Below are 22,376 nucleotides of genomic sequence, written 5' to 3' on the forward strand. Positions count from 1 at the left end.
ATTTTATTTAGTATAAATTATATGACTTAATTAAATTAAATAAAAAAATAGATGACAAAATAAATATGTGCTATACAATATTTTTTTTATGATTTCTTTTATAAATATATCTTATTTTGATTGTTGAAAAAATAAAATAAAAATGACATTCAAAATAATATAATCATGATACAATTTTACATGTATTGTCACGACTCATGTAAAAGAAATTATATTATTTGGTCATTAAACATGAGGATAGGACCATTTTACTCATTAATAATTTAATATTATTTTATTTCTAATTATTTTTTTATTTTAAATTATTATTTTTTATTTTATTATTATATATTAATACTTTTAATTTTTTTTATTAAAATAAAATCTATACTCTTAAAATTCATTACCATTTTACTTTTTTATTTTTTTATTTTATAAAACACAAATTTGAAAATGTCCAAAAATCAGATTGTTGGGCCAACTAAGCAGATCAGCTACTGGGCCGATTATATTGTCTGTCTCTTAAAAAACATTTTTATTCTTAAAATTTGTTCTGGAAATGTCTATAAACCATTCCAAACGCGACCTTGTACATTTGTCTTCACTCTCTCTCTCTCTCTATTTTCGCGCCGCCGCTGGTCGGGATCCTTCCGAGCTCGATTCATAGGATCTAAGATCGAACCCTCTTTTATTTTTTCTCTTTTCTTCAAGATCCACTGTATTGTTTATCCGAATTAGTGATTTTGATTTTGATTTGTAAACCTCGTTTAAATGGATACTTCAAGAATCTGTAAATTCATCTTGTTTTCTATTCACCATGATGTAATTAGCTTTCTTTCAGCTTTAGGGTTTTCATTTTTTCTTGATTCATTTGTATCTTTGCTTCGATTGTAATTGAAACCCTGCTTCTGTTACAAAAAAAATGGAGGGTTCTCGTAGATCCTTCGACAGATCTCGAGATCAACCGGGCCTGAAGAAACCCAGGTTAGAAGAAACCATTGCCGACCGTAGCAGGTCCTTCGCCCAACGTCCTGCATCTCTGGTTTCTGCTTCTCCGGCATCGCGTTATCGAAATGGAGATATGGAAACAGACATGGAAAGTAGTGATCTTGTGAGAGGAACATATCCACAACAACAGCAGCAGCATGAGCTTGTGAATCGGTACAAGACTGCGCTTTCTGAGTTGACTATGAATTCAAAACCCATCATCACTAACCTGACGATTATTGCTGGAGAGTATTCTCAACACGCAAAAGCAATTGCGGCCATCATCTGTGCGAATATAATTGAGGTGACTCCAGTTTATTAACACAGAGTAGCTGTTTGTGTTGGTTAATTCAGTGATGTTTGAGGAAATCAGGTGGAAGTGTTTTTTTTCTTTAGTTAATCCTTTATATGTTCATGTTTCATCAGATAGATATAGTTGCATCATTGTTCATTTCGCGAGAAATAATGGAATGAATTGCTGTTAAGCTGTAAGTCACGACTCAAGAGGTTTTAATGAAATCAAATGAACTATTCATCATTTCATTGTTATTGCAGAATGGGAGTTGTGGGTTTATTTTTCGATGTTTGAATGTTTGAGCTGAGCGATGATTAATCAATAAGAACTGCTTAGCAATCCTAGTAACAACATTACTCAGAACTATCATCATCATAATCTCATCAAACTGTTCATCTACCATCAATTTCTATGCTTTTTTTTTTCTTTCATTATGTTCAAATTCTATTTTATATTTGATGGGTGCTTCAATCCATTTCAAGCAACAACGACAACCATCGAGATCAATCGTTAAACAGGGACTTCTGAGTACCGAGTAATGGTTTTCATTTTGGTACATCTTGAAATGCAAATAATGCTTCTGATAATGCAAGTCCTTTGCAGGTCCCAAATGATCAAAAGCTTCCTTCACTTTATCTCTTAGACAGTATTGTGAAGAATATAGGAAGGGATTACATTAAACACTTTGCTGGAAGACTACCCGAGGTTAGATATTGTCAAGAGTTCCTAGAGGCTAAGGCTAACCACGACCTTTCAAAAGCATTCCTTTCTTTTTACCTCTTAATTGTTACTTGTTGTTTATGTATTCTTTTTAGGTTTTCTGTAAGGTGTATGGAATGGTTGATCCTTCTTTACACACCAGTATGAGGCATCTATTTGGGACATGGAAAGGAGTTTTTCCACCACAACCACTTCAGTTTATCGAAAAAGAACTTGGTTTTTCATCCGCTGTTAATGGATCATCATCAAGTTCTGCAGCAGCCAGGGCTGATTCTCAGTCTAATCGCCCGGCTCAAAGTATTCATGTAAACCCTAAGTATTTAGAAGCAAGGCAGCGTAATCAGCAGTTAACCAGGGTATGTGAATATATCATGTAGGTTTTATAGCTGTTGGATTGAATATGTTCCTCTTAAGACTTTTTTATGCTTGCTATTCAGGATCCACGTAGAGAGGCATTTGAGAAGCCTGTACTTGAAAAGAAAATTAATCCAGCATATGTGGGCGATATTGAATATGGTTCCGATCTTCCTAAACGCCAAAGCCTTGGAATTGGACGTGTTAGTGACAGGATTGCAGATCAAGATTCTGAGAAGACTTGGAATGACGCTAGTGTTACAAGGACAATATCAAGCCAAAGAAATAGTTTTGATCCCAAACCAGGAATAAAGAGCTTCATACCGTCCAAATCAACACAGAATGATGTTCATTTAAAGCCAATTGGGAATATCTCCAGCAGAAGCAGCACAGGGATGAATAGGAATTGGAAAAATTCAGACGAGGAAGAGTACAGCTGGGATGATATTAAGCCCGGATTTACTGACCATGAAATGGTTGATCGTGGAAAAGATCATTGGATGATGGATGAAACCGAGGAAAGGGTAAGCTCTCTAGAAAATTTGTTAGTTTCTGTATCTGGGTAATGTTTGGGAGACATTTATTTTTTGTTTCTGTAGGCTGATTCTTTAATTTTATTTTAAATTGAGAAATGATACGAGTTGATTTGTCATAATCCCGATATATTTCCCTGTGCAGGGAATCAACAACCGAACTAGTAGAGAAGCTTCTGTTGAACCACATTCAACAGATGGAAACAATCATCCAAGTTACTTGGAAACATTACCTAAATCTCTTACTACAAGTTCATCGAGAATTGGAAGCTCCCAATCGGCTTCGCCATTTCAACCACAGAAAGGAGCATTGCAAACTGTGGTTAAAGGTGTTGGAACTGCGCAAAATTCTCTGGCGTCCACAAATTATAAGCCTTTGACTTCTCGTTACCCCCCACAGGTACTCCGTGGCTCACCAGAACAAAAGAATCCGGATTTAAGAAACAATAAACCCCATGATCAGTTTTCCCAGATTCCTATGCGGGGACAAGCCTCAAAAAGCAATATTAACCTGCAAAAAACACAACCTTATGAACCTTCTGACCATAAACACCCGCCGACTTCTGCCCAGACAAAGAAGTCAAAGTTACCCGATATCCAACCGTCTGATTCTTTAAAAGGAATGCCTAGCTCTACTAGTTTGTTGGATTCCATCATGAAAAGTGGGGTACTCAATAATAGCTCTGTTTTGGGGAGACATCTAGATCGTGTTGCGGTTTCTCAGCCAATTGTAGAGTCAGGTCCTTCTCACACATTTCGGGTAGAAGATGAGTCTAATGGTCTTTCTCCTCTGGCCGATGGACCAACTGTCAAAAAATTGAATGCGGGGAAAACTGCGGATAACCCGGTATCAAGTCTGCTCGGTTCATTGGTCGCGAAAGGCTTCATAACGGCATCGAAGAAAGATCCTCGGAAACAGATCCCTTCCCTTATCAAGAATAATGACAGCATAACTGTGACTCCAAGTTTGGAGCTGATTCCAGTTCCCTCAGTGGACAAACACTCTCATCCTGAATCATATGTGGAAGAAATAAAAGCTCTAATTGGGTATGAATTCAAGCCATCTGTAATTCGTGAACCACATCCATATGTGATGAGTGAACTCCTCCAAGAAGGTCTTCCCCATTCGTGTTTGATTTGCAGCCTTAGGTTTAGTTGTCTGAAACAGCTTGATAGGCATATGGAGTGGCACGCTCTTAAAAGTCGCGAAGTGCATGGTTTGGTTAACGCTTCAAGGAACTGGTATGGGAATCTAGACGATTGGGTCGCTGAAAAAAGAGAGTTGCCCTTTGTTCATGAATTAAGGGAAGAAAGCGACGAATGCAATCAAATGGTGCCTGCTGACGAAAATCAATCTCTTTGTGTTTTGTGTGGCAATCCTTTCGAAGACGTGTATTCTCATGGAAGGGGCGAATGGATGTTTAAGGGGGCTGTTTACATGACCATGTCATTAATAGATGGGGAATTAGTAACATCAGGAGATGAGTCGACTCAGGGTCTTATTGTCCATCCTGAATGTGTAACGGAAAGTACAATCGAAGATTTGGGATTGACTAGTGAAAACAACTGAATGGTAATATATATATTTCCCTGTTCTTTTTTCATCTATGTTTTTTTAATATGTTTCTGTTTTCCCAACTTAGCAGATTACAGTTTGGTAGCGGAATTGGAAAGTCTGGGGATGGTTTCATGAATTTACTATGATTGGTGTTGGGATTTTTCCTTATGAATGTTTGCTATATAGAGAAATGGTAATATATGAGATTTGAAACTCTTCTGGTGATTGTCTTATTGTAGTAGAGCATAGTAGAGAGTAGAGTGTAAGGTTTTATATTTAGTTCTTCTTTAATTTTGCTTATCTAGAAGATGAAGAAAGCAATGGAAGAGGGATATTGATCATCATTCATTCAGCTTCTTATTTTATATGTGTTTGAATTGGGGAGCTAGCTTAACTTTATGAGTTGAGATATGTCCAAAGCCAATACATTCTACATTTGGAAGGTACAACTTTTACTATAATTTCAGACATTTCTTTCTTAGTAAATGCAAATGGATATAGTGATATTCATGTTGTGGAGTGTTTTATGTTTTCTTTTATATTCATAAGAATCAAAACTCTCTACTTTATATTTTATGTACAGAGAAGTTTATCTAAATTGGTCTTCATTTCCTAAGCTTGGAAAGTGCAGAATTCATGTACATAATAATAATAATAATAATAATAATAAAAACTCTGAATTTGATGTTAGCTGGAGTAAAAAACATACTTGGTTTGGGTTTAATTTGATATTCTTATTGGGTAATTAAAAAAACATAAAAAAGCTTGAATTATTGTAATAATAATATTTTTATTTAAATGTTATAAAAGTAAAATGAGATTGTTTTAATATTTTTTTAATGATTAAATAGTTGAAAAAATATATATTATATGATACAATTGAGTTTTGGTTAAAAAAAAAACTAACATAAATGGGCTCCTGGATTAACTTACAGAAATCAGATATACATCTTTGTTTAATCAAAATCTAAATTGGATGTTTTTAATAAGATTTAAACTTTTATTAAAATTAAAAGCGGTTATTGGGCTTTAAGTCAAAGTCAATTTATTTATTATACTTTGATCTGGGTTCAATTCATTTTTATTTAATTATTTATTTTATAATAAGTTTAATTTTTTTCTTACAAAATATTGAAGCCTTTAACTTTAATTCTAGATTATTTTCAGTTAGGATTTTAATAAATTTAGTTAAATTTTAAATTATTTCCAAAAAAATTTAAACATTATTTTACTATCCTTATTCATTTGAACACTCTATTCTTTAATCAAAATATTAAAATAATCTTTATTTTAAATTATTATTTTATATTTTATTTAAACATATAATATCTTTTAAATATCTTTATAAAAAAAAATCCATTAAAAACATCTTCAAAATCATCACCAATTATTATTTATTTATCTCTTAGATTATTTAAATAACATATTCCGAATGAATATCTTTAGTTTCCCTGTGGTTCTAGATATGAACCCGACAAATTCTAGGTCTGATTAAATTGTTAAAGGTGTTTGTTTATATACCTATCCCGTGGGAATTAGTTGCATAACAATAAAGCGGAACCAACTTAAAAAATAATAATAATAATAATAATAATAATAATAATTTATGAGAACAACAAAGGGGGCGGACGCAGCTACATGGACCCTTTCCTTTCTTTGCAAGCGCTTTCCCAGGCCGAGCCCGAATTCTTTATTAGAAAGGGATGCCCGGACCCTTGCCCATTGCTGCAGGTTGGATGGGAACCAAGGCTCTTCTGACAAAAGGAGAGAACACTGAAGACTTAGGCGGCTTAAAGTCGTACCATCTAAAGAATCCTTTAATGTGAACTAGTCTTCCTTTGGGGTTGGGGTATAATCTTCCTTTGGGGTTGGGGTATGACTATAAAAAGATCAATAGATAGTAGCAGTAATGTTGAGTAGATTAAGGGCTTGTTTGATGTTTGATTATTGGGACCAAAACCCAAACATTTTATCAACAATTTAATCATCAATTTTATCCATTTAAATATCTAAATTAACCCCTCTCTCTAATTCACAATTCTCACACATGCACCATATCCTCTCAACCCAATGGTAAATCGGTCTTAAAATTTTAAAAACCAATGTTTTTTTTTTTATTTTTATCAAACAAGAATTTGTAGAATAAAATTCAGGAAAAACCCAAAAACCCACTTCCTCAAACAAGTCCTAATAAAATTGAATTTAGATAGTAGATAATGAATTTATTATAAGGTTGAGTTTTCGAAATTGATGAGTGAAATGTTTGACTTGTGGTGGTCAATTAAACGGTGGCTGATGATGATATTGGGAATCGGGTGTATTTACTGCCGAAGATATAGGGAGGCGTATTAATTAATTTAATTAAATAAAATTGAAATTCACGTTTTTATTTTCTGTTCTTTTCTTTTCCACTACTTTATTCATTATATTCTCTCTTTACCGCTGTCAAACATTATCTACAACTTAGTGGGATATATAGATGAATATATTCGATTCTTTTTTTTTCAAAGATTATTATTCTAAAATTTATTCTAAGCTAAGCTATGCTATGCTAGGGTTTAGAATATCAAACAAAAATATGATATAAATATTAATACGTAAAATTGAAACAAAAATAAACACATTAATTATATGTATATATATATATATATTAATATTATTGATTATGGATTGTGATTTTGAGTATAGATATAGTCTAAGTGGGCTTCTGCAATGATTCTTCTCTTCACGCACTCTTCATCATCATTTAAACACCCTTTCATTTCCATTCCACCCATTAGCTGCAAAATGTTTTTATTTATATTTAATAATTAATAAATTAATTAAGAAAAGATTGATAAGAAATATTTGAGAAAGAATCTTACGTTGGTGAAATCTTCCTCCTCCGCGTCTATCTGTACTGTCGGAATGATATCTGTGTCTCCGACATTACGATTTTCAGCTGCATGTTTTTTGTTTTTATGGTTATGAATGTTCTCAAAATCTGATTGAAATACCAAATTAAGAATAAAAATAAATATAAAAGTATATATGATGATTTGGCTAACCTTGATGATGGAGTAGTGGTCTAGCTGATGCAGTAAAATTAGTAGCAGTGAAGAGAAGATGAAGGAGAATGATCATGATAAACACTTTCATGATGAGAGAGAAAATATTTGTCAATGGAGGAGATATTATAAGGGTTACTAGACGCGTGTTTCCTTATAAATAAATAATTTAAGAGATGTCAATTCAAATTTTTCGAGGGTTAAAAAGTTTTTGTTAATTTATTTAAATAACCTTAATTCAAAATCATTATATCACTTCTTTTCAAATATACAAATACTTTTTGTTTTAAAATTATTATTTATTATTTTATCATTATTTATTAATACTTTTAATAAATAAATTTAAATTATTTATATTTAATAATTTGAATTAAAATTTTTAACTCAACTTAACTTATTTATTTATAATTCATTAAATTATCAGAATTTAGGGTCATAGTTTTCTATAATAATAATTAATAATAATTAATTTAAAATGTGATATATTTTGTTTGAAAATTCTTTTTATATATGAGAAATGATTGAGAGAGAGAATTTGGTGAGGGAATAAGAGAGAATGATGTGGCGCCAATATGATTTGACTGAAAAAATTAAATAATTTCTCTCTCTTCTCTCTTTCCTCCTACTTTACCCTTTTTCCAACAAATTGTGATGCCAAGTCATTCTCTCTCTCATTTTCTCCATAAAATTCTCTCTCCCTATCACTCCTCTATATATATTTATTTAGATTTTTTTTTTCTCTGTATTAAAAAATATATTAAAACTAAGTCAAATATTTTAGTCATATCTTCTTTTTCTCAATTTACTATTGCAAATCACCAATACCATCTCTAACCTTTTTAAATAAAATAAAATATTTGAAGCTTATTTATGAGAATGACCTAAATGGAATAAGTTTATTAAGAAAAAAAGACTTTTTATTATTATTATTATTATTATTATTATTATTATTTTCTTAGTTGTTTGGGATTTATTTATGATACTTTCATGACCTCACATATTTACTATCCACAAAATTATATTGAAATTTATATGTTTTGTTTTTATTTTTTATGTTTCTAATAATACTTTTTTTTCTTTCAATATACACATGAATTATTTGTAACATATATATTTATTGAATCTATTAATCCTTTACCGACTTATGTTTTGTTGACGATGAGACTTTAAAATGAGAATGGTAAAAGTTGGAAAAACATTTCGTCCATTGGTTTTATATGTGATAGTTTTTTTTATTTAATATATAAACATTAATTTAAAAATGAATTGTCAAGCACTTCGGTTCGGTCCAACCTGTTGAAATCAATAAACAAACATTAATTAACAAGGAGACTTCTTTTATTATATTATATATTTATATTCCCATTAATCACCTTCAAGACTAAGAAAACCCTTTTTTGGGTTTAATAAAGTTGGATACCATATCAAGACTAATAAAATAATTTAAACATATAAAAAGTTAATGATTAAAATAAGTTAAATTTTATTAGATTTACCTTAATCTTGAATCTTGAGATGAATCAAACAACATCTTAGTATTTAAAAAAAAAAGTTTCTTTATTTTCTTATTAGAAAGATAAAACACATTTAATCAATTCATTAAATAACCAATATCATCTAATAGTTAACTCATAAAAAAACAATTCAGTACAAGTTATCACTTATTACCCGTCACCAACTCAAATAACATACAAAACCACTAACTTACATTTGTGTTTTTAGAAAAAGTAAAAAAAAAACTAAACTCACAAACTCAACAGTTATCGCTCTTCGCATCATAACTAAAAAGACCGGTGAGTCATCAAAGTCGATAATGTATTCCTTGTTTTGTCATTCGCCGTGCCTTTTTTAAATCGTAGTTAACATTTGTGGAAATTTAATTTATTTGTTTGTCCACAATTCACTAATTACTAGTTCCAATTTAAATTATTTTATTGGGAATAAAATTTGAGACATTTATTTTTTTAAACAATACTTATTAGGCTCCGTTTCAAAAGAAAGATGATTATCACATAATGACGATCAAATACAAGTCGAGGAATATAGATAAAAATAAATTAGGCACTCGCGAACAAACAAGTTGGAGAAAGCGCTTGATGGGACCCTGATCGCGCTTATGACTTGTCAAGTGCATTAATTCTTAGAAAAAACAAAAAATAAAAGTCATATTAGGACTGATATCAAATGTCTCTTCGCTAGTGCCCCGCTAATACGAGAATTTGTGTTTAATGTGTCAATATGAACCAAGAGTTAATATAATGAATTAAAACAAATCATTTAATAATTTATAACTATTCACATTTATATGCACAATCAATTTTTCTGACTATCTTATCCCAAACATTGGAAAATGGTAATAATATAATATTTCAATCTGCCCGTGCAATAGATATTCCTAAATCCTAAGGACAGCCTATTAACCCTAAGTCAAAATGCATGCCAAATTTGTAGTGCTACACAATAAGGTTGATACATTGAATAATAAATTTAAGAAAAAAAATGGTTCAATTAGCACTAGGAATTATAAATTTGGACTAGCAACAAAATTGAAGAATGTGACATCCCTTAAATTAAGATAAAGTCCAATTAAAAAAAGCTAATTATAGGTAAGGGGCATGAATAAATGTGGTCCAAAATATTGCAAATTGTGTAATGTGGACATGATGAATGAATAATCAAACTCTTATCTCTTCTCGAAGATGTACTAGCTGACTATTACTGGTAAGTTGAAATATATCTCTTCATATTTTTTTATGTATATTTTATTCTGATATAGATTCAAGAATCAAGATAATGTTTTTTTATATAATTTTTAAATATAATAAACTATTTCAATATTACAGTTAACTTCAAATAAATAAATAAAGACTTTAACATTTTGAAGTAGATATCATTAAAATTGAGATGTACTAACCAATTTTTGTTTCTCTTTTGAATTGGGGTTTTTATAAAAAGCTTGATTGAGAAAAAAATAATAATCGGTGATGATTTGAGTATGTAAGTATTATTTTTGATAAAAAGATTTAAAGGGTATTGATATATAAATAAAATAAAAAATAATAATTTAAAATAAAAGGTATTTTAATATTTTGGTTAATGATTTGAATGATATGATGAATAAAAAGTGAGTAAAATGATATTTGATTTTGTATGATTTTTTTTAAAAATTCATACCGAACAAGGCCCAAGTTCTTTGACGAGAAATGAGATTTGATATAGGGTATGCATAGACTCGAGGTCATGATCTTGTCTCGATGGTGAATTGCGTTTCGGCGATTTTTGATATCAATTGTTTCGTTAGAGGCGGTTTTTTCCTAATTTGATCGGCAGTTGATCGGAGATGATATTTGTGACCTCCACTCTGATTCCCTCTAAACACTAGTAAACACAATTAAATATATACTATCATTAATATATTTATTTATTCTTTATATTTTAAAATAATTTTAAAATTTTTTCTTTATAATAATATAAATTTTTAATATATTACGATATAAATAATATTTTTTTATTTATTTGGTTTGAGAGTACGGTATTAAATATCCATGTGTACATTTGGGGTGGTATTTATGTCATGTGGAAGGTTTATTAGGAGCATTCGATTTTTATTATGGGTGATGGAAATTTGATTAGTTTTTGGAACGACACTTGGTGCGGTGGTATATATTTGGCGAAGGTTTTCCCCGAACTTGCTTCTATCTCTATTTGTAGAGATTCATCGGTCAAAGATATGTTTGATATTCGGACTAGTAGTTTTGCTAATCGTATCAGATATAGAAGAAGATTGAACAGTGATGAAAACATGTCCAATGATAGACTTTTGTTAATAGTTAGAAATAAAGGGTTAAACCAGTTTTCTCGAGATTCGATGCGGTGGCGTGATCTGAATAACTTTCATGTGGGACATTGTTACACTTTGTTCAATAAGGTTAGCTCGATTGATCTTTGTTGGGAAAATTTATGGGAGTCTAAGATGCCTACTAAGATCTCATTTTTTGGTTGGAGTGTTATTCACGGTGGAATTCTCACTAACGATAGATGTATGAAAAAATGCATGATTATTGTGAGTCGTTGTCGTATGTGCTATAAAGAGGTTGAGACAGCTTCTCATCTACTTTTACATTGTCACGTTGTTGCAAGTATATGGAGTCTTTTGTGGGTTTATGATTTAGAGTTTAAGGTTTAGGGTTTAGACAACTTCTCATCTACTTTTACATTGTCACGTTGTTGCAAGTATATGAAGTCTTTTGTGAAATTTGACTGGAATACAATGGGTTATGCCGAAAACTGTTAATGGCTATTGAGAGGCATGGATTAGAGCGACTAAAAATTTGAGACTTAGAAGATGGGTCTTTATTCCTATAATGTTCTGGTGGATTATCTAGTTGGAAAGAAATCAAAGAACTTTTAACAACGAAAGTAGGTCGTTAATGATTATTATCATGACGATATCGGAAATTAGATCTGGAAAATCAGTGGATTCGTGTAGAGATTTTATTGTCCTTCTTGAAAAATCTTTGAGTCAATTAATTATTCTAATGTAATCAATTTGTACATAACTTTCTTTTCATGTCGTGCTTTTATAATTATGCTTAAACGATTTTTTATTAGATGAAACATTAAAAAGAATAGTATAGAACCGAACAAAATACATTCATTGCGTTCCATTCCGCAGAATATTCGTACCTAACCCAAATATCTATTGTCTGCGTAACGTGTTTTAAAATAAAGATATTAATTATTGCAAAACTCACTATTCTCTTTAAACATTTTATATTTTGTCGTTAAATTTTGTCAAAATAGTTAAAGTATCAAGTTGACAATAATTTTTTATAATTTTAAAATTATTAAACTAACAAGTTTTAGATAAATTAATAAATTAATTAAACTCTTTTTATTTTAATTTTAGGATTAAATTTGATGAGTTTATAAATTATTTAATTTTATTTTTATAAAATTAAAATTAAATGAATTTATATTTAAAAAAATTTAAATAAATTATTAATTATTAAGTAAATGAATTAATATAATTATATAATTAATTTTAATGTTATTCGTTTTTTAAATTAATTTTATATTTAATTAATATTATTTTAAATAAACTTAATTTTACGAGTTAGATGAAGACCTTGAGTTTGAGTTCTGTTGCATATTTTGATGGGCCAAGTTACAGTTAGCCCATTTTAGCCCGACTCACCCTTAATATAATGGGCCTGGGTTATATAGAGATTTCTTAAACTGGACCCAATGTATGAAAAGTGGCTCCAATAGTCTAACATCTATTTTCAGGGCGGTTATCTTTCACAACTAAAACCGTTAAAATGGAGAGTTTATGTAAAATCGTTAACAACCGTTTAATTCGAAAAAATAATAATTATATATATTATTATATATATAATTAAATATTTATACCTAACTAATTTAAAAAAATTACATATTTAAATATAAAATTAATTAAAAAAATAATAATAAATAAAATAACACTGTAAACAAATTATATTTATAAAATAAATTATATTAATTAATTTATTTGAATAAATAATAACTTTATTTTCTATTTTTTAAATATAAATTAATTTTTTAAACGTAAAATTGAAATTAATTTTTAAATATAAATTAGTTTTTAAAACGTAAAATTGAAATTATTTATAAACTCATAAAATCGTAAAATTTTATTTTCGTAAATTTAAAAGGGTAAGAGTTTACCTATTTAAGAGTTTATTTAAAATCAGATTTGTTAACGTAAAATTTTACGAGTTAACTCGAGATTTTAACCAACTCGTCCCAAATAGTCGATTCCGCGCCATGGAAGTGAAGCTTCATTTCTCATAGAATTCAAATACTTTTACTCATGAGATATGGTTATCTACTTATCTTCACTATTTATCTTGTAAACAAATATCTTTTATAAGGATGAATTATTCCTCCATTTAAGATGTCTAATGTTTTGTTTCTATAGGTGTCTGATGTTTATGGAAGAACTAACTAGTGGTCACTCAGCTTTGGAGCTTCATTTAGATCCAAGCAAAGTAAGCATTAAATGTCAGTGTAATTTGACTTTGAACAATTCATAGCTGGACCATGTGTGATAATTAAGACATGATTTGCTCATTGGATCTTTGTTTTGGAATTATCTGAGTTACTATATTTTAAGCATTTGCAGGTTTCTATGTATTAAACATGATTCTCTCTATATACATTCTTAATAGATGTATAATTTGTTGATGTAGTGATGAACTGATGATTATGTGTCAGAATTCATTAAGTAATGATGGTTGTTGGAATCAGCTTATGTTTTGTACCTTTAATTAGCTTATAATCATTGTTTATTTTTATTGTTAGTTGCTTCCTCTATTACATTGATAATCAAATTGACATAAAATTATGCTGTTTTGGTCAAACTGTCCACTTGTGGTTAATTTTATAATGTTCTTTACTATCTTGAATGTTTTGAAACTTGCTTAGACAGTAACTCTGTAATTGGATTGTGGATATATTATATATATATATGTAATTTAAGATTCATGTTCATTATTATGAACCCCTGATTTGAGTATTCATTCAATTGTAAACTTTTAATTCTGGTTGAATTTTAGTCAGAATGAGTAAATTCTGAAAAAAGGAATATGGTTTGCTATTGCAGTTTCAAAGCTTGTGATGAGTTGGTTTTGAAAGTTTAGTAGAGTGAACTCTTTTTTATTTAAAAAAAAAAACAGTTAAAATTATTTCATTAAAATCTCAAAATCTCAAAAGTGAGAGGGTCAAAGATCAAAGTTTAGAGAAACTTTAGCTTTGATTAAAAGATGACAATCAAACGACCTTAAAAACCTGATTAGTAAAGTGGAATCTTAAATATTATCTTTCGGCGTAAACTTATAAAAATGTTTTTTTTTGGGGACGAGTTTATTCCCACGGTGACGACTCCACAGTCATGAAATAATTTTGTATCAGAGTTTTTAATGGGAATGAAATATGAGATTTATGTTTTATGTGGGACTTTATTGAATGAAAAGATACATTGTTGTTTATCATATCTATCTCTGCCTCTTTCCATCTCTCACACAGCTTGACAAAGTCTGACCAGATATTACCTATTATTAACATGTGGTGGTGTTTCCTACTTCATGAAGTGGGGTATTGCTAATTATTCAGATTTTTTTATGATTGTATCCAATATAATCTCACTCCCATTTTTTTTTATATTTAATTCTCATCCTTAAATTGATGAGATTTATGTGTTGTTTGTATTTTTGTTTATTCTGGTTATAATACAAAAAATTGGATTATGAAAACAATCTAAAATCTCATGTCTAAAAGACTATTTGCCTATTTCAAAATTTATGAATTGAGACAACTCATAAATAAGCTCTCCAGCCTTTCTAATTTCAATATATGTCCTTCCTTGAAGTTTGGATTTATGCCCCTGAAGTTGTGAATCATTTGAAACAACCCTACTTTAAGAATTTAGAAACCTAGAAAATACCCAAACTTGAACTTTTTTACTTCAAGAATTAGATGTCATTTCTAAGGGTTTCAAAATTTCAAAAACATAAATCAAATTAAAGAATGTTTTGAGGCTTATTTATGAATTTTCTCTTTATTAATTGGTAAAGAAGGATATTTGTATTTTTTTTAGATGGCAAATTGGGATGTTTTGAATTGTGATGAGGTAATTAATATGTAGTTTTGGATCCCAATTTCCCTCCCCCCACAAACAGAACACCTAAGGAGACAAAGTTTGCTTGATCCCAGTACTTTGTCTCTTCTAACAAAGAAATTAATTGAAGAGTTCATTGGTTCTGTTGTAGTTTTCAACAAAAATTCTGTAATACTGTCAGTCTGAAAATGTTTTTAGCTTTTTTTTTTGTGCCCAGTTGCTGATTTTCAACCAGATTTAGTGTTTGAGACTTTTTGTGAAGCTTTTGTTTGATGATTTGAACATGATGTTTGCTAAACTGTTTATTGAGTGTTATAGATTTAGATAATCAAATTATTGCTGAACTGGTTCAGTCACACTAATCTACAAATTAGCATTATTTTCTTGTAAGTAATGATTTGTCAAAGCCTTAGAGAAGCATCTCTAGTGCAGTTGTTTTCAATGTATTATTATAATTTAAAAAGTCTACAACATGGGGATGCAAAATAAATGCAGAATTTAAAAACCCAAGTACGGTGAACAATGAATAGTGTAGTGATACATGGGCTATAGCACTCCTTTTGAAAAAATGTGCTGCTCAAACCATGTGTAAGCTATAAATTCTAGTGACAGCACCTTTTGCAGTCATTTTCTAATAATTGTAAAGGAAAGATTACTGATGTAAACGCCATACCATTTAGTAGATATCTCCAAATTTATGTTGCATCTTAATCTGAAAGCTTAAACTGGTTTCATTTGTATATTGTGCTTTCTTTATGTGCACTAATTTGAGATGAAATAGGAAAGTATACGTTGACCAGTGGTTCTTCATACTCATGGAGGCAAACAATATGAGAAACCGGTTTATATAAGGAAGGTATCAGACAGGTCAACTTGTAGGTAACATTATTGCTTGCATTAATTGTAATTTCCTTTTCTTCTTTGTTTTGTTTTTGTTCAAACTTGTGTGGGTTTGTTATGTTTTCAATGAAACATGGTTTTTTTTGAGGGGGACAATGTTTTTATTGTTCTTATTATGTGCTATTATTCACTGTTTTCCTCTTTATTAAAACCCTAGTAATTCTTGGTCAGAGTCGGCCAGCAGTTATTTTGGAGATTTATTGCTCCCTTACTCTATACAGATCTACTCCACATGTGTCTCAAATACCTTTTTTTTATAATATAAGAAGTCTCAAATATTTTATTTTTCAGAAAAGTTTCATCTTTATGTGACAACCAGTACTGTTTTGTGTTTTGATTGTGCTGTCAATTCATTCCCATACTAATGGTAGTGCTCTGTTTTCCCTTCTTTATATGATGTTAATAAAGACTATTGAAAACCATAATATAAAAACAAAATCATTGTGTCAAATTGTATGTATACATTATTCCTACCAAGACTTGTACTAATATATTTTGTTCTATACAGGTACTAGCTTGTTTTAAGATGAAAACTCAACTACAACAGCAAAAAAAACATCAGAAGTTGATTCTAAACATGAACATGGTATGTTTTAATCAATCCTCCTAAAGTAAAGGAAGAGGGAATTTCGTAATAGGCTAGGCCCTAGCTAGTAGGAATGGGTTAGGGGGGAATTACTCTTAGAATTTAGTGCATATATGGATATTTCTTACCTAACAGAGGGGACCAACCCTCATATAATCCAAACTTATCCACACCAAATTAAGACTATGATATATCCATTTATGATGTGTAAAAAACTCGATGTTCCCATATCCAACTGTTGTAAACTCAATTCATTTCAAGTAGTTCGATAAAACTGAAAATTGGGTGTGGAAACTCGTAGATTAGGTTACGTAAGAGTAAGTTAGCAATTACAAGTCTAACCCCTAAACGGATATTTTTTTTTCCATTGCTTCATATTTCCATAATCAATTATAAATAACCAATTAGTTGTATATGCTGAAACGTGTGAGGATTACCAATTCCCAATCAAAAGAAGACAAAAGATGAATCAATAGTTAAGTCATTTCTATTCAATTATTTTATTTATTGGGAGGTAGAGTGTGCTAATTGTAGAATAGTGCAAATTTATAATAATATCTTAGCAACAGGGGTATCAGTCAACTATTAATTTAATACAATATCTGTCGTCTTCTTCCTCTTATTTCTGTCATTTGATGATGAACTGTCAAATATAGATATTAGTATTATAATGAAGGTAGCTTTTAATTGCACTTCATCTGTTAGAAAAATTCAATCTTTAAGGTAAGGTTAGGGGAAACGTATTAAATGAGGTATTTCTTTAGCTCTTTCCTATTCCATTTCCCTTCATTGCTCTTTAATTTTGCTTACAGTTACAGCTTTCATTTTTTTTTATATTTAAGAAACATCACAACCCTCCACCTGTTTTCTTCTAGCCAATGCAAAACTAGACACAAAAACCCATCTCTCTATCTATCTATATGATGAAATATCTTAGCAATCTGTAACTAACATGAGAAATATAGCAGCTTGTTACAGTGATCATGCCATTAAGGTTTCTGATTCCTATTGTTCAGGTCCTTCAAACAGACCATATGTATTACCAAATCCACCACCTTCAATTCGGGAAGCAGTTTCGTCTATTTACAAAGCCAAGTTATCTGTTTCCATGAAACAGGTTCTTATAAAAATCATCTGGTGCAGTCTCTCCGGTCTTGGCTTCACTGTTAGCCTGTGTGAAGGAAACCCATCTTCATCTTCTTCTTCTTCTCCTTCTTCCTATTCGTCCAGGCAGCTGAGGAAGGTAAAAGGGTCGAAAAAGTTCGAATCTTGCAATTCAGAGATTGAAATCATATGGGATCTTTCATGGGCAAAGTATGGTCCAGGGCCTGAACCAGTTAGTGGGTATTACATAGCTATATTCATTGATTCAGAACTGGGACTACTTCTAGGAGACATGAAGGAGGAGATCGAATTGACAATGGAATATGCAAAGTTTTCGATCATATCTCGGGTGGAACGGTTTTCAGGGAACGGTGGTGTGTATTCAACTAAGGCTCGGTTTAGTGAGTCAGGATTGAGACATGAGATCATGATTAGGTTGTTTGGGGAGGGTTTGGAGGTGAGTGTTGATAAGAAAAGGGTGATGAAAGTGGAGAGATTACAATGGAATTTTCGTGGGAATGAAACTATGTTTGTTGATGGAATGGTTGTGGATATGATGTGGGATGTTCATGATTGGTTGTTTAAATCATCGGAATTATGTTGTTCTGGTTCGGCTGTTTTCATGTTTAGGACCAGAAGTGGTGTTGATAGTAGACTTTGGTTGGATGAGAAGATTATGGATCATAGGTTTGGTTTTTCTCTCTTGATTTGTGCTTGTAAGAACCCTGATTGATTCTTTTCATGTGAATTATATAAAATTTAGGATCAGATTGTATATGAAATCTCCATCTGTTTCTTCTTGTTCTTGATCTTGATCTAAAATTGATTAGTGATTATGATTGGGATGGGATTAATGTTTGTTAATTTTGAACACACATGAAGATTGGTTTGGTTGGTTGATTGATTGATGATGATATTAATGATGTTATCTTTTTGCCTCAAAAGTTTCAATAGATTCGCATGCGTATAAAGGAGAAAGAATATAACAAAAAATTGCTTTGTTTGATGAATGCATGCCCAAAAACAGGATAAAATGAAGGAAAGAATCTAATTCTATTAATGTATTTAATTATATTTAACATTTTTCAATGTATTTCAAAATTGAATGAATATGGAATTCCACATAATATTTGTATTATTTACTAAACATTACTATAGTATATAATTATATATAGAGACCTCACAATTAGACCCAAAATCATGGACACAATTAGCCTAAAACTTAGAGTTCAACAAAGGTAAATTTGGTCATACCTTCTTTTGTGTCTTGTAATTTTTTTTTTATAAATTACACATTTCAAGTTTATTTATTTATTATTTTCATGACAAACTTAATCATATATTTTAGTCAAAATTAAGAGTTTAATTAAAATTATTAACTTAATCTAGTAAAATTGAATGTTAATTGAAATCATAACCTTTAATTTTTTTTAAAAAGTTATATATTATTATTATATATATAATTAAGTATTTTATATATTAACAATTTAAATATATATATATATATATATTTAAATATAAAATTAAATAAATAATAATAATAAGTAAATCATATTATATAAAAATTTATATTTACAAAATTAATTATTTAATTTAAATAAATATATTTTTAATATATAAATGTAAATATATTTTATTTTATTGTAAATTTATTTATAAACTCCTAATTTATTATTATAAATTTAAAATTATTAATTTAACTATTACCATTTTAAATTTTAATAGTCAACTAAAATTTTAGCTTATCTAAAGTCTAAACATGGTTTTGTTGTATTATTTTAAAAAATAACTAAAATTAAAAAATATATATGTCTAAATTAAGCCCATTGTTAAAGTTTTCATCATCTCCATATTGAATTGGGCTTCCTAAATTTAAATCATTTACATATAAATTTATTTTATTCTTCTCTTTTATCTAATCATTTGTTTCAAATATAAGATTTCTAAACAAGCAGATGAGTCATATATACATTCAATTGCATCTAATATTGAGCTTATTTGAAAAATTATGTAATTTTGTTATTCATCAATTCTATTATTTATGACCAAATTATAGCAAAATATTATTATTTATAAAATAATTTAAATGTTCCTATGTCAAAAGTAAGGTTAGAAATAAAAATACAATAAAGGTCAACTACAAATCCATTAGTATTAAATTTTTAGGGGCTCAATAATATTTTATTAATTAATTATTTTCATCATGAAAAATGGCGCCCCTATTAGTCACTATTCACTACCAATTTTTTTTAATGACTTGTCACAATTTATAAGGCATGACATCATTGCACATGCTTATTTATATGTATAATTTATTTAAATATTTTAAAAGTCTTTCTTATCATACTAACATTAATTAAACCCATATTCAATCCCAATAAATTATATATGTATTTTTTAAAATTGATTATTTATAGATTTGATAAGAAAATAATAACATGGTTCTAATTTTTTTTCATTTCTTCGGCTTAGTTTGCATTCAAGTTGGTAGTTAATAATCCTTTTTAGTTGAGATTTTAAAATTTTGATTTTTTTAATAACAAATATTTAAAAATTATTAATATATTTACTTGAAAGTAAATTAGTCAATAGTGGAAATAGAAACACTTGATGGTGACATGGTAACTGTTACTGCATGTGACTAGTGGCCACGATATTTAATTTGTCAGAATAATTTCAAATTTCATGTTTTTTTTAAAGATAAAACCCATAAATTTCATATTAGAATATGTAAAAATTTGAATACAATTTCATAGATGACAAAAACATATAATTATCTCTTGAAAAAAAAAATCTAAACTAAAGTTTGATTTAATTTTTTTAAAAGTTATTTATACTTATATACCTAAAATATTGTATTTCTAAGGTTAACAAAAAAAAAATAAAAAAATAGTAATAATAATAACAACAATTGAAAAACTATTAATGCAGTATTGAATAATTCAACAAACAGTTACATTTCAACTTCCAAACCACCACCAACAACTTTAAAAATTAATATTTTATATTTTTAACTTAATTATATTATTATAAAATAAAATATTTTATTTTTTTAGTTTTTAATGAGATTATATTTTAAATTTGTATATATATTTTATTTATAATTATTAAAATTATGAATAAATTATTTTAAAATAATATATTTTATTTTAATATAAAATAATAATTAATTTATATATAAATTTATTTATAATACATTTTATTTAGAATAATTATATAAATATTTAATAAATCAGACAATCATTTTAACTTAAAATATTTTAATAAGATTAATAATTATATATATATATATATAATATTATTAAAATATATAATAATATCTTAAAATAGTATGAAATTATTCTAATAAATAAAAAAATCATCATACTAAAATTTATTTAAATAAATTCATTATATTTTAATAACTCACTATATATTTTAATAATATATATCAAAAATAAAATTTAGAATTCATTACTTTAAAATATTTTATTTTAAATTATAAATATTAAAATGACTGATAGTTATTTAGTAAAAGTTAAATAATTATTCAGAATAAAATATATTTTATATATAAAATAGAATTTTTAATCTTATTAAAAAAATTTATTTAAAATTATTAATGAAAAAAAATCAATTTCTTGAAAACTCCATCTCCTTATGAATAATTTGGGTGAACTTTTTTTATAAAGAAATAATTTTAATTAAATAAAAATAAGAGTTACATAAAAATAAAAATAAATAATAAAGAATAATATCTATACAATCAAAATAAATAATTGATGACATAAATATCAAATTATATAAACAATTTATAAAATAAAATTACTAATAAAAAATTCAACGATTATTTAATTTGTTCATAGATTCTCTGAGGAGGAACTCATTTGAGTCATCACCACCGATAAGTATTGAAGTAGAACAAGTCGAACGAATTAATGAAACAATATTAATCACTGTCAAATATTATGAGTGACAAATAAAATTATTTTTAGCCGAGAGTTAGTAAACAAAGCCGAAAAAAGTCATGACAATTGAAAATATATCATCTACATATATGGTCAAAATATCGAGAAATTCATACAAATTATGGAAAAATACTTGTAAGAGACCCTCCACATGAAAAATCGAATATAGTAATTCTTAATTTAAAAAATGAAATATAAATTGTGATCCGATTATTTCATCTCCCTTGTTGTTGAGGGGACGAACATAGACTCGAGAAAGGATCACCAACACAATCTACAACCCACCAACGATTATGAGTATTATTCGAATCATAAAATTAAAGATAAAAAAACGTAACATTAACTTAAATCTGAGTGATGCAAAGAAAAAGAGATATTTTGATCCGATACTAAAAATGCATAAAGAGGCAAAATATTGACATTTCAACTCCTCTAAAAAATTTTTTCTTAAAGAAAAATGATAATTTTTTTATTCAATTCAGTTTGTTAATAATAATAATTATATTTTGTAAGTTAATATGTATAAATAGAATATTTTGAATACTAGGATATAAGTATATTTATCATCTATACAAAAAGTTACTACTCAAATATAATATTTTTTTCATATAATTTTTAAATTTTTTTTATAAATCCCTCCTCCAAATTTCATTACCATTCACCAGTCAAATGAGAGAATATATAGAATTTGTATGTTTTTAAAAACTAT

The 22,376-nt window shown here is 28.4% G+C and overlaps 2 protein-coding genes across 2 annotated transcripts; both read left to right on the forward strand.

Moving 5' to 3' along the window:
• The first annotated feature begins 580 nt into the window (after positions 1 to 580).
• Positions 581 to 5,000, forward strand: LOC124920182 (polyadenylation and cleavage factor homolog 4-like). Its single transcript, XM_047460610.1, has 6 exons — positions 581 to 1,270; positions 1,865 to 1,966; positions 2,077 to 2,337; positions 2,419 to 2,859; positions 3,014 to 4,441; positions 4,515 to 5,000. The coding sequence occupies exons 1-5, from the start codon at positions 902 to 904 to the stop codon at positions 4,436 to 4,438; spliced, it is 2,598 nt and encodes an 865-aa protein (XP_047316566.1). The 5' UTR covers positions 581 to 901; the 3' UTR covers positions 4,439 to 4,441; positions 4,515 to 5,000.
• Positions 5,001 to 17,568: 12,568 nt separating this feature from the next.
• LOC124911265 lies at positions 17,569 to 18,453 on the forward strand. Its single transcript, XM_047451726.1, has one exon. It carries the CDS (start codon positions 17,569 to 17,571, stop codon positions 18,451 to 18,453), a length of 885 nt encoding a protein of 294 aa, XP_047307682.1.
• Positions 18,454 to 22,376: the final 3,923 nt, after the last annotated feature.

Source organism: Impatiens glandulifera, chromosome 1 (genome assembly GCF_907164915.1).
Source record: "Impatiens glandulifera chromosome 1, dImpGla2.1, whole genome shotgun sequence".
Classification (NCBI taxonomy): Eukaryota; Viridiplantae; Streptophyta; class Magnoliopsida; order Ericales; family Balsaminaceae; genus Impatiens; species Impatiens glandulifera.

Excerpts from the sequence above, each read along its gene's own strand:
- LOC124920182 (XM_047460610.1), top strand. The coding sequence starts at position 902 with ATGGAGGGTTCTCGTAGATCCTTCGACAGATCTCGAGATCAACCGGGC. Across the intron at positions 1,271-1,864 it reads TCTGTGCGAATATAATTGAG|GTCCCAAATGATCAAAAGCT; the intron begins GTGACTCCAGTT and ends AGTCCTTTGCAG. Across the intron at positions 1,967-2,076 it reads TTGCTGGAAGACTACCCGAG|GTTTTCTGTAAGGTGTATGG; the intron begins GTTAGATATTGT and ends TATTCTTTTTAG.
- LOC124911265 (XM_047451726.1), top strand. The coding sequence starts at position 17,569 with ATGAGAAATATAGCAGCTTGTTACAGTGATCATGCCATTAAGGTTTCT.